Source organism: Caloenas nicobarica, chromosome 5, assembly GCF_036013445.1.
Source record: "Caloenas nicobarica isolate bCalNic1 chromosome 5, bCalNic1.hap1, whole genome shotgun sequence".
NCBI lineage: Eukaryota > Metazoa > Chordata > Aves > Columbiformes > Columbidae > Caloenas > Caloenas nicobarica.
The window spans coordinates 18,512,791-18,526,039 of record NC_088249.1 but is presented as its reverse complement, the minus strand read 5'-3'; the positions used below and the strand labels follow the sequence as shown (position 1 = coordinate 18,526,039).

Here is a 13,249-nt window from a genome sequence, read left to right as displayed (position 1 = left end):
TTAGACAAAAGTGGTTCCCTAAAACCCACTTACATAACATTGACTTTAAATCCTTTTTTAAATTAAGCAAACACAACATGTGCCTTTCTCTTTTTAAACATGGAAATCAGGAATAATGCTGAAATCCTGAAAATTACAAGAGTGTATAACTGGTGATTCTGTTGGTCCTAACTATTAGTCTCCCCAAAAATCAGAGAGTGGGAAAAAAATGAAGAACCTATAAAAAATAGTATCAACATTCACTAGTTTTCCACTGTCGTGTTACCTCTTCTCTCATCCCATGCAGCATCTGTAAAATCAAACAGCAAGGGAGTATTGCAGAAATGTGAGACTGGCATGCTGGTTGCTGTGCATGCTGCTTCTACTGGCATGTTGTAGAACTCAAAAAAGCTTCTGGAGAAAAAGAAATCCAGCTGTCAATGACATATGGACAACTACAAAGAAAATCACAATGCCACCTTACTCAACTGTGAAGCATCAACACCCAAGATATGATTGCTAGCCTTCACACACACCAGCAGAGAAAAATCCAAACCTCCTTGAAAAAAGGAAAGTAGAAAAAGATACACAGTTCCAGAGAGACTTCCTAGCTGAGAGGCATAATTTCTGATGCTTTTCAGACACCAAGGAAATCTTTAAATGTAGCTTCCTTTGGATTACATTGCAGCCAGCACATGGAACAAGAAAGTCGGGTTCCAGATCTAGTAACCCGGCATAAATTTCTCTGTTACTTTGAACAGCAGACTAAGAAGCATATCAGTAACTAAGGCTACTCTTTTTTTTTTTTTTTTAAAAAAAAAAAAAGCTTATGAAAAATAGCACAAGAGCAAAGGAAGATTTCGGATCAAAGACTACTATTGATTACCATCAAAAACACCCCACCTGATCTGAAGCATGAAGTCCAAACTGTAGGGAACTGAATCCAATTCTAAAGACAATTCCTAACAATCTATCCATAAAAATATTTTCATGCCCATCTTGGTTTAGAGCTTCTAAGAAGGAAAAAAGGCACTCTCAGAAGCGTTATTTTGTATGTTTATCAGTTGTCAGAGAGCAGTGCTATTTGACTGCTGTTGCAAAGATTTATAAAAACCAGAGACCGAGGGAGGACTGCATAGGTCAAAGGAGACTCAAAGAAATAAAAAGGATACATCTAAAACAGCAGAGGAGATCCCTGTAATTACATATTTGAGGTAAAGAAAGTGAAAAGTAGATTCAACGGGATTTTCCCTGGAGAGAAAAACAAAAACAAACCAAAACCAAACAACAACAAACCCACAACAACCCCCAACACCAAAGCAAGCTTAGAAGCAGTAGGAAACTCAATGACGACAGATCATCCAGACAGCCCTGGAGCAGCAGCGAGTGGCGAGGCTGGTGCTGAGCAGGCAGCACCCAAGGGCTGTGCGATCCATCACTGGAGGTCAGTCCTGCTTTACAGATAGGAGTGAGGGAAGATTGAGCAAAACTGCCCAGTCCACCTCCTGCTCACTCCAGCATGCTACCAGCTATGTTATATTTTTAATTCCTCATCTGTCATGGACAATCCAGCAACAGTCTCATTGCTGTTGCTCTGGAAATGGAAAGAACACAGCATAAAGAGCCCTTCTTCCACTTGTCACCATCACATTTGACACAGAGCACTCAAGCTTGTTTCTCTCCCTTTCCCCTCCACCTCTTATTTCATTTATGTACAGGAATGATAGACGAAAAAGTGAGTTAGAGAAAAAAAAAGGCAGAAAAATTACATAGAGCAGAAAAGCCTATCAAAAGTTTCACGAAAGCAGTAAAAACTGAAAGGACATGGTTCTGGCACAGGTCTATGTTGCTGGAACTGAACTGACTGGAAGTTCAGATTTCTCTGCTGCTTGGACCTAGAATGTGGCATTTTTATAACATTTGCTGCCTGCTGATCCCTTGTTATAGAATGGGAGAAGAGGTAAAACAATCTCACATCATACAATCACTTGAAAAGACCATTATACCTAAAGGCTGTACAGATAAACAAACACAAATACAGGTTGATATTCATCCTTAGCCAATCATCAGAGTACATTTACATTTGTACATTGCCATAAGAAAGTATAAAGTGAATGTACATTGGTCAATAAAACATGACTTGACAATTTATACTCAGCTGTATTATCTCACAGGTCACCTAAATAATTTATACAAGTACCCACCTATGAAAAGACTAACTCAATATTGATTCAGAGCAGTGGAACTGAAATACAAATTACAAGCACGTATGTATTTTTTCCCAATTAAGTTTCAAGATGACAACTTATGCATTTAAAAGCAGGAATGTTGAAGGACATCAGAATACATTTTGCAAGTGCATTTTTTAAAGCTGGAAAATCTGAATATATTTTCCATTTGCTATTTAAAGTGAGGGAAAGTGACTAACGGCATATACAACACCCAGTGGTCATATACCTGCACGTATAACAAACACTGTGTGCAAAAGATGCGAAGAAGAGCATGAATAACATTTTGGGGTGAATACACACATGGATGGGGTCAGTTTGAACATGTGGAAGGAGAGTTCCAGCCATCTATCATAGGGGAAATAAATACCTTAATATTGGCACTTTATTTTCAACATGAAAATAGAATTCAAACATTTTGAAACGTTTCATGTTTATGCTTTTAGACATAGTTTCAATATTATTGATACTGCTACCCATGTTGTCTTGTATGATGTTGTTGTATTTCACTCCCTATTTTTATTATTGATACTAAGTTTTGAAAGTTATTAACAGAACAAGGGATGGTCTTCTGTGGTTAATACAAACTGCCATCAATTCTTTGAGTTCCACGGTAACTTATGACAATGTAAATTACAATATTTATTTCTGTTTTAAAAACCCAAGTGTTATTTCGGGCATGATTTCATAAAGCAAACTATAGCTGTTGGTACAAAAGTCCCTTCCTGTGAGGGTCCCCACAGCTGCAACCCGAACTTTGGGCGACTTACAGAGAACACAGCAGTTGATTTTGCACCAGCTTTCAGCATGAAGCGACTTTCAATGCCCTCCCCAAAAGGCGCTGGCAAGCATGAAGTAGAGAATTCATTTAAAAAGTAAGCAGGAGTTCTCTCCATTCACTCTTTGTAAGATTTTCAAAGTCACTTGTCAAACTGTAGAGGTCTGATTTCCAGTAGAAGATAATGAAACTTGGTCATTTTTAAATACTGCTTCTTGAGAATGATTAGTCATAATTATTTTCATGTGTCCTATGAGCAGTAAGTGCCATTTTGTACACACCAATGTTGATATGGGTAATCTAATACTTAAATAATTTAGCAACATGTACACCTTGACATCTCAGGCAAGACTGTCCCATCAAATGTAAAACAATCCACCTTTGAGGTGGATAGCCGTCCATTAGGGACTGAAGAGAGCGCTACTCTCTGTACTTTAATACATATTATTGAAAAATATTATTTGTAAAACATAGGGAAGTTTAATGGTCCATGTAGTTAATTTTTTGTTGGTAGGTAAATAAATATCTAGCTTATTGTATGGAACAGAACTACAATGAATACATATAAATTTAAAATTTGTAATACAGCAATAGTCTGAAGAGTAATAGGTGCACGGTATAGCACCCAACATGACAGATGGCTTCTCTTAAGAAAAATGGGAGATGACAGTAAAATATGGACTAGATAGCAAAATAAAAGCATTACCTGGAACCTCTTTTCAGCAGCAGGTGGGAAAGAGAAAACGATTACTTATATAGGTTTTGCTGAAAGCTAAGTGTCAGTAAATTATTAGTAGATAGAATTATTATTGACTTGTTGATTTGTTTACTTCTTTTAACAACAAAGGGATTACTCACAACTTCACAGATTATGTAAATCTACTGTTTGTGTACAGAAAACTCCTATTCATTTAATGGGAACAATGAACCTGTGTTGGCATAAGAATCTAATTCTTAGGAATGATTCCTACTGCAAAGAGAGAAAGAAAGCAGAATCAGACCAAAAACCTCTGAAGTATGTAAAATGTTTAAAGAGTTGACAAACACAACACCTGAACTACTCAAAGAAACATTGTGCAGGTTTAAGTGCCTGAAATGAGCTGATGGGTAGAACAGTCAACTCACTATTAAAGACAGATGTTAAGTTCATACATAAAACGACATTCAGTTATACTAAAATAAATTATCTCAGCTAGTCAAAATGTGCAGGGTACTGAGCACTGCTGATATATACTGTTTTTTCATTATTATTTAATTCAGTTCATGTTGACTGATGATATTTGGGCATCTGTTTCACAAATGTGTTGCACTGGATGGGTTTTCTCAGTCACATATGATACATACTCCTATACTTTGACTAGCAAAAAATCATTATTATCCACTGGAAAATATGGGCGTATGCATTATTTCCTAATACTTGTACTATGCATGGGCACTTAGGCTAATTAGCAGGTACACTGTCTTTTTTTAAATTTGCTTTTCTTTTAAGAACTACCAAGCAATTCCACTGCAGCACAGATACTAGTTTTCAGTCTTTACTTATAGGTGAAGCAGAAATAATTTTTCTCTTATCTGTTAGGGAAAACTTTCCAGAAAATTAAGAAAATAGTGTTACTAACTTATAAATCTATTTTTTTCCCCTATTGAAAATAATCTGTTTTACGGAATCTCTTCTAATTAGTTCCAACTTTATTCTGCAATGCATGACTGATGCATTGTTTCTTCATACAGGAAACTACTAAGTCTTTTCTTCCAATAAAATTCAAATGCATTTTGAAAAGGTTTTACGTCAATAACATGCAATTCTTCAAGCACCACAGAATTCAAATATTTTTCAGAATAGGCACTATGCAGGAGACATGAGAGTTTCTCCAGGAATGGAGCACAGATTTCCTTTATAATTTTTCGGAGTACGCTGAACCAAATGTTCATATCGTCAGAGGAAAATTTTTAGCTTTTATTTGGCAGTTTCAATTCTTTAATCTCCAATTCTACTTTTCAATCTCATGACTTAAGTATGGAACAAGATTTTCCACATGGGCCACATGTGACATATCTAATTTTTAGCTGGTAAATGTTTACAGATATGGAGACATGGTAGGACGCATAATTGGTACAAGGCAGATCGCATAAAAGGCTTTTGTGCCGTCTTCATCGCTGAAGTATACAAGACTTATTTGGAACTGGGGTTCTTTAACCTGGAGAAAAGGAGGCTGAGGGGAGACCTTATCACTGTCTACAACTACCTGAAAGGAGGTTGTAGCATGGAAGGTGTTGGTTTCTTCTCCCAAGTAACAAGCAACAGAACAAGAGGACACAGCCTCAAGTTGCACTGGGGGAGGTTTATATCGGATATTAGGGAAAATGGAACGGTTTGTCAAGCACTGGAACAGGCTGCCCAAGGAAGTGGTGGAGTCACCATCCCTGGAGGTGTTTAAAAGACATGCAGGTGAGGTTCTTAAGGACATGGTTTAGAGGTGGACTTGGCAGTGTTAGGTTAATGGTTGGATGCAATGACCTCAGAAGTCTTTTCCAACCTAAATGATTCTATGATTCTATATTCAACCTGTATCACAATATGCCTGTGTTTCAGCTATCCTTTTCTTGGGGGTCTTTGATAAATGCATATGGTTCACATAACTTCTTGCATTCTGTTATCAAGTCAGTCTACATAGATCATAACTCAAATACAAATCTTCCAACCAGCATCGCTCGGCCATGCAATTGTTCCTCTAGACATTTGTTTCCTGACCACATCTGATTATTTTAGTTGCAAAATGAACAGGTTTTTTTTCCTTGCATTCAAAACTAGAGATTATTTGGTAAACCTTGATACTTTGGTAATTTGCTTTTTGTTTTCCTCAAAGACATGAGTCCGGTCAGCTATGGGAGGAAAAATAATTACCTCAAACTGGTAAAGGGAGTTTCCATAATGTCGTTCTAGTCAATCACTAGGGCTCAGAGACACAGTAATACATGTAAATAAAGATAATTACATTCTTGCATGTGAAGAATGAAATCTCTAGAAATTTCGGGGTTTTCAATCTCAAGGTTAATGTCCTGCACTAATGTACATTCCCATGTGCAAAAGCTGATACACAGAGAGGTTAGCTTGAAAAAGCCCTGCTTTAATTCTAAACTGTTAAAAAAATAGTTAACTTAAAATTTAAACTTTTCTGTAACCTAATTTATTCTGCAAACAGCATGAACAGAGAGAAGGAGCTGCTAATAGAAAATTTGTGTCCTGGCTTCTCCCCTCTCTCAAATCACACAAGTTGACAGAGCGAAAGGAGAGGACAAAGCTGATCTTCTACTAAAACAACTTTGGAATTTCTGCTATTTATATGTTCATATCACAAGTCATTAGACTGGCAAGCAGAAAAATCTAATTGCATTCCATCCATTTATGCAAAACATATGTAGGATATTTGTATAAAATCTCTGAATTTCTCGTTCACTGCCAATGACAAGGTGATTACTGTGAGGTTCAGAAAAAGGAAAGCTCATTTCAGTAGCTTCCTGCATCCCTGACCCCCTTGGAAGTACAATTTACATTTATTTACTGTCTGTATCAAGTAAAAAAAATTCTTCACTTCTGGATCAGTAAAGCACTAGTTTGTAAATAGTCTGTTAGTTCCCTTCCCATTATGAATACACAAGGATCTAAAATAGGTTATGTACTTTTGCATATGTTCTTACACACACACAAAGAAATCCTCAAGACAAAAAAAATCTATATATTTGAAGCAATTTTTCCATGATGCCTGGTTTTGAATTGCATCTGGGAGCAGATGCTGAGCATCTAAAGAATTTTCCCATACAAGAGATCTCAGCATGTAGACTGAGTAATGGTATGTATAAAGGAAAGAGGATAGTGATAAGTACAAGAGACAAACTCTTTCAGAGCTCTTAGTTGCTTGCAAATCTTTAGTATGGTAAATTTATGGCGAAAAATTAAACCAGAATTCCTGGTTGTTTAGTTATGAGATCTCTTGGTACAGTTATTCTTATCTAAGGTACATTAATCACAGCATCCTCCTTTTGACAGTGACAAATAGTGAGCTCTTCAGGGAGTGTAAGAACAGAATAGAAATGGAGTGATATTCTCCAGATTCTTCTCCCAACCTCTAGTGATTCACAGTTCAGCGAGTAGCTGAGCCAGAACCGTTTTCAAAATCCATGATGGATTTTCCTTCTGAGCAATTTACCTAGCACAAAAACATACTAGGAAAGAACTTTCAGTAAAGGATAAAACAGTTTTCCAATTTATCGTGTGCTGCTGAATATCCATAAAGCTATTAAGCACTCATATTAGACACAGAGTAGACATCTTTTCACATAAAAATATTACCTTTTAATATTACTATTCAAATTACAGAGTAAGTGCTGCCTCACAGATAATGCCATTTTGTGTTTTCGTTACAAGGGAATGTAAGTATTCCAATGTCAAAGATACATTATGGTAATTTCACTACTAGAGAATGGTGTATCATTAGCAGAGGTGGCCTTAAACTACACTGCAAGGACACCTTAAACCAACTGAATCTGAACAAAATCTTGAGTTCTAGTATCCACAGGTTTTTCAAAAAACATGCCTGAAATTTAAGGCTTCAACGTATTTTTGTTCAGCATATTGACTTTTACAGCACTAGCATGTCTTATTTTCAAAAAATTCCTGTCTCACTAACTTCTAAAAGAAAGCTAGAAGTAACATTCAGACTTATTAAGTCTAAGCCACTGTCTGATGATTCCTTCATTACATGATATAATAAGTTCAAGTAATGCTGATTTAAGACTTGAAAATAAAGTGTCTAAAGCGATCTCTTTTAATTTAAAAACTTCTAATAAAGCGAAAATTCTTGTATGGGAACCTACGAAAGCAAATAAAAATAACTGTTTTCAAATACACAATCAAAAGCAAGCTGAAACAGCTTTGAAGCTAGTGCAGTCTTGTAGGTCTTCCATCTCTATTTTTCCTTTCTGTCCTAAAACAAAGACTGAACAACTACCACTGCCATGCTACCATTTTCCCTCATTCGCAGCATGAATGGGCCATATTAGAATGAACTTACTGCCAGCTGTATCCTTTTATAGCTTGCATCGTCTGGTCAGGTATGCTCTCTAGTACTAGAGCACACTAATCCAGTTGCTTTTTCATTATAGGAACCATGCAATAAAACTGCAAATGGTTATGCCTGGAAGTTGGGGCTTGGTGTGCAGCCAACTATTTCTAAATCCTTCTTTACAACATGTATTGTTCTCTTCTCCGACTGTCTCAAGCAGTAGATAAAACAGACCTAAATATTTAAGGCTTAAAAATGTTTACCTTATTATTTTCTTTTGAATACTGAATTATTGAGATTGTTACAGAAATAATAATTTTTTAAAAGGGTCACAGAAAAAGTGGGGAAAATCATGTTTATCCTGAAGGAAAAAATAAAGGCAGTGCTGCCTACAAACATGAATTGATGTAAATCATCTCAAGTTAATGTGTTAGCCATGAAAATGATTAAGGAACAGAAATGTCCCCTGATCCTAGTAAAACTGTGCTATTGTGAAGGGGAGAACATTTTTTTTAAAAAAGTTCTGCTATTGCAAGGAAAAGTAGTTTATGAGCAAAACCAGAAAACTGAGAGGAGGACACTACCTCTGTCAGAGAGCAAAAATAGTCCTTTGTTCAGATTCGTGTTCTGGGAATTGCATTTACATTCTGAATTAAGGGTCACTGGAAGGAAATTATTATGCTACACCAAAGCAGAATCTCATGTTCCATACTTCACACAGAAGTTACCTACCCACCAGACTGCAGTGTTTTGCACCCTCTTCTGCTTATTCTCCCTTTCTAACCCCAGGAATCCTTTCATTCTTTTCTGCTTTAGTAAAAAGGAGTGGTGCTGTTTTGACCCACCTGTGTATTTGATGTGTGTTTGAATTTTTGATAGATTAAGTGGCCTAAAACTATTATTTCCTACATCATCTTAATACTTAAAACATAAAAGGTGAGATCAACTTCACCTTTCTGATAATATTAGAATCAAAATAATTCCAGTGGATCAATTTTTGGTACATAGTTGAGTAATTTCTGACTCTATATCCAGGCCACAGTCTTAGACTACAACTCCTGGCCTCATAGAGGAGCTTCTGTGAGACAGAAGTACAAAACAGATGAGATCTCAGGTAGGCTTCTTCCTTTAGTGTTCTCTTGCTTATCTCATTTAATACTCTGGATACCAAAAAATCATATTCCTTCTATATAGAGGGAACTTCACAAGTCAGCTAGGGTTTATGAATTCCACTTCAGCTGCCAGGTACAACAATCTTAAGTATTAACTATGTTTTAGATGTGGTCTTTAAGGCCTTTATACGTAGTCTTACAGTTCAGTTATCTGGTAGCTTTTATTAATATCTCCATTTTCTCCTATGGAGAATTAAACTTCTTACACTCAACAGTAAAAGATGTTCAGATACTTTCCGGTAAGGAATATCCTTGATAAAAAAAGTGAAAATTGAAAGACATTCTCAGAAGCACATTCTACCCTGGTGTGTACCTGTGATCCTGAGAATACATGGACTCCAATAAAGTTGCTATTAATACAAGAAATGTATCTCTTCTAATGTTTGGCAGTCACTATAACAAGCCTATGCTTAACACAGAATGACACAGATGTACTACCCATACTTTGAGCAGTACACCCAAATACCTGTAAATGAACAAACACAGAAGAAAAGTCTGTATAGGTTATACATGCTCTATATAACTTACACGGAAACACTGACTTTACAGATATGCATTTTTTTAAAAGCCCAGAACCAGAATTAATTTGATAAAGGTTGCTAGTGGTATGATCTAAAATTTAGATGAAGATGGTGGCTTTCTTGATTACGTCAAGTTGTCTGCATGAGGATACACAGAGATCAACACAATTCCATCATCTGCCATCACAGCAGAAACAGGGTCCAGGTAGGTACAAGAGGGGTTCTCTTTCTTAACCAGTGTAGGTCCAAGTGACCTGGCAGCTCAGTCTACAAGTCTAAAGGGTGGCCTACAGCCTAAGGATGTGCTGTCCTACAAACGTAAGAGCATGGTTTTGAGTATGCATATATTCCAAAATGAGTATGTGCAAAATCTAATGCAGGCGCCTGAGCTAGCGACTCTGCATGTCATATTAATGCTCTGCAGATCTCACAGCTCGGATCCTTAAGTAGTACAGGTGCGTTGCTAAAATGCTGCTGCCAAATCAGTTACGGTCCTCTTGTCCCTGAAGCTTCATTAGCTCAAGCACAGTGGTGCAGACGTGGTGGTACTGCTCGTATAGCCACTTCAGGCATCTCTGCAATGTCCCCCCTGCGCTTTTCATTCCATGTTGGACCTCTACACCAACACTGAAATATAGTCTTACAGAAGTTCACAAGAAGTTAGGAAAGCTCTATGACTATACTTAAGTCAAGCTGTTCCTTAGCCATTTCAAATTACTGAGGAAAAGAGGATGAGATTTAATCACCTCCTCCCAAATACTCTATTTAGGATTCACTCATGTCTATTCAGACTGAGAACAGGGCTTACTCTTTGTCTCTTATCCCTTTTCTACTCATTAACAAACTACTATTGAATAGTAAAGAGTCAAAGGCTTCACTTCTATTTCAAAATATAACTACTTTCCCAAGCGGCGTAAGTTATTAAAACGCGTTTGATCTGGACATGGTGTAAATGAACTTACCTCACTACCCCCTGCCTTCATATGAAGCAAAAAGAAAGGGAAATAAAAATAAAATAGAAATTAATATCTATTAAAGTAGAACTACTAAAACATTTACCAAACTTACACAATATTAACTTGGGCAGAACAGAAGTTAAAATGCACACCATAACCAGTTTCTGTTCTTATTCTTCATTAAAAGTTTTCTTGGAAGTTTTAAGGCCCCAAACCTTTAAACAATGCAGGCAATGAAATCTTTTCCTGAACTTTAATGTATTTTGAACGTAGTTACCTTACTATAGAATTAATTTTCTTTAATATTTTATTTGAAACTGAAAAACAAATCACTCTGATTCCAGAAAAAATTACTGAAAGAAATAAAAGAGGTTTAGAATTTCATTTTTAAAAAAGTCTTTAATCACAGCTTTCATTAACAAGAGTAAATATAAATCCAAATTGTTGATACCATGCATATAATTCCTCTTTGATTTCCACATCGAATACATTTAATTATTAAGTAGAAAGACCATTTCTCATTCTAAATGCAAGATAGGGAGCCACAGCTATATCTGCAGGCATCCATTCTCTCCTTCAGCACCACAGCCTAAAATCGAAAGACAACAACAAAACTACCACAAAGGTCAGGCTGCGTTTCTGAACAAAGGCATCACAGATTTGCCAGCTTGGCTGCGGAAAGAAGCATGTGCATTGTAGATGGAATTCCTCACATCTCTGCAGGAAGTTTCCAATCTGCTATTTCTCTATATCCTTACTCCTGACTATACTGTGTTGTGTTTTCCTCTCTGCCTGCTCTTTAATACCAGCGTTCCTCAATTGCCATGTATTGTGTTAGGAATCCTTCTTCCCTTTTCTCTCACCTACACTGTCCACATGGATTTTGCTGACAACAAACAACTTCCAGGGTCCCATGCTCAGTTGCAGATTCTGCAACAGATTATGTTCTCGTGGCTATAACTTCTTTTTCTTATTTCACATCTACTCTACCAGCTGGTCTTATTCTACTTTGTTCCCCATCCTCTTCTCTTCGAAAGCATATGACAGTGAACCAAGCAATACAACTAACACTGCAAAGCAATCAACCTCATTTTCTAAGACTCATTAATAGAAACTGCAGAACCACTGTGGACAGAATTTTTCAAAGGAAGGTATAACTTATCTGGAGGCAGAAACAATGCAAGGAGCATTTACAGATGAATTAGTCAGATTAGCTTGTTAGCAGAAGCAAACAATTGAGAGTTGTCTTTCAACAAAACAAATGTACACGTTCGTGTCTACAATGACACCACTAGACACGACTCAGTATTTAAGTTTCAAAAAGAATATATTATCAAATAACAGCAAAGAACTCAATTACCTCAAGAAATTCCCCAAACATACTCATATACATATATCATTCATAGTTTTTGTGGTCTCTGAAAAAGAGGTACAGCCTAGTCCTTAGGCAAGGCTTCTCTTAAGTTTGTTTGCTTGTTTGTTTTTCTCAAATAAATATTTCCACTCTTTTTACACATACACTTTAAAGATGTATAAATATTCCAATATAATTATGTCTTACTGTTAATCATCTTTTCAGATTGCTTTCTTGGCTAGAACTGTAATTTAGCAATTACCTTTCATCTAAAGTTGGCTCCTTTTGTTGCAGATGAGGCTTAATTCCAAACATTGGTCTAATGTTTGTTGATAAGGCTTTGATGGTGTAATTAATTTCATTTTCCCTTGTCACATCACTGTCATAACCTAACAAAATGAGTAAACAGTATCAAAAAAAAATAAGATAGCAGAAAAAAAATTAAATCATAATTTGTGCAGCTTTCAACATTGTACTGGAGCACAAGAGCAATTATACCATGTATTATTAGTAACATCAATAGAAAACAGAAAGAAAGCAACTGGGAATCATGAACATTGTTAATAAAAGACATTTTAAGAAAAAAATTCTCTGCAGTAACTTTGTGGAAAAAATTATTAACAAAGATTCAAGGGACATTCAAAGCTACGCCATTTCTGCCTGGTTGGCCTTAACTCGGGGTCACTAACAAAGGCCCTGCTGTTAAGTTCCGGAAGATTTAGCACCAGGTAGTCCTCAATTTCAGAATCCATCCATTAGGATGGAATCTATAGGTCTGCACAGGGTTCCTACACAATGCATAGGAACAGTCAGGCACATCAAGATGATGTTTACTATAGTCAACATACCAAAAAGGCTAAATAGTGACAGGGTCGTTATCTACCTTCAATCTTTTTTTCAAAGACCGAAACTACTAATGCCAACTTTATAAATAGTTCTTAACTCTAGATGAAATTAATAGGATTGATGAAGAGAAACTTCTGTGGAAAAATACGTCAATGTCTTTTCTTCCAAAGCTTAACAGACCTCTCTTTCTTTCAGAGAATTTTTGAACACACAGCTTAAGAGGGTTCTGTGTAAAGTACCAGAGCCTAAGGAAGGTTATTGGGCAAAGATGTGCTAACAGGTCTGAAGACTGCTATTTTTGATTCCAAAAGCTGAAGCTGACCAAGTCCTCCTGCAGGCAATTAAATTACTT

General features: G+C 36.4%; 1 protein-coding gene across 6 annotated transcripts in view; it reads right to left on the bottom strand.

Moving 5' to 3' along the window:
• EML5 (EMAP like 5) overlaps positions 1 to 13,249 on the bottom strand; it is a 115,626-nt gene that overhangs the window by 23,394 nt on the left and 78,983 nt on the right. For 3 of the 6 annotated variants that reach the window (XM_065635378.1, XM_065635377.1, XM_065635379.1), the window contains exon 27: positions 12,314 to 12,440. In XM_065635378.1, coding sequence (XP_065491450.1) covers positions 12,314 to 12,440 — 127 coding nt within the window. Of the gene's footprint in view, positions 1 to 3,691; positions 3,701 to 10,703; positions 10,719 to 12,313; positions 12,441 to 13,249 lie in introns of all 6 variants that reach the window. The other 3 variants (XM_065635382.1, XM_065635381.1, XM_065635380.1) reach the window with 2 other exon arrangements.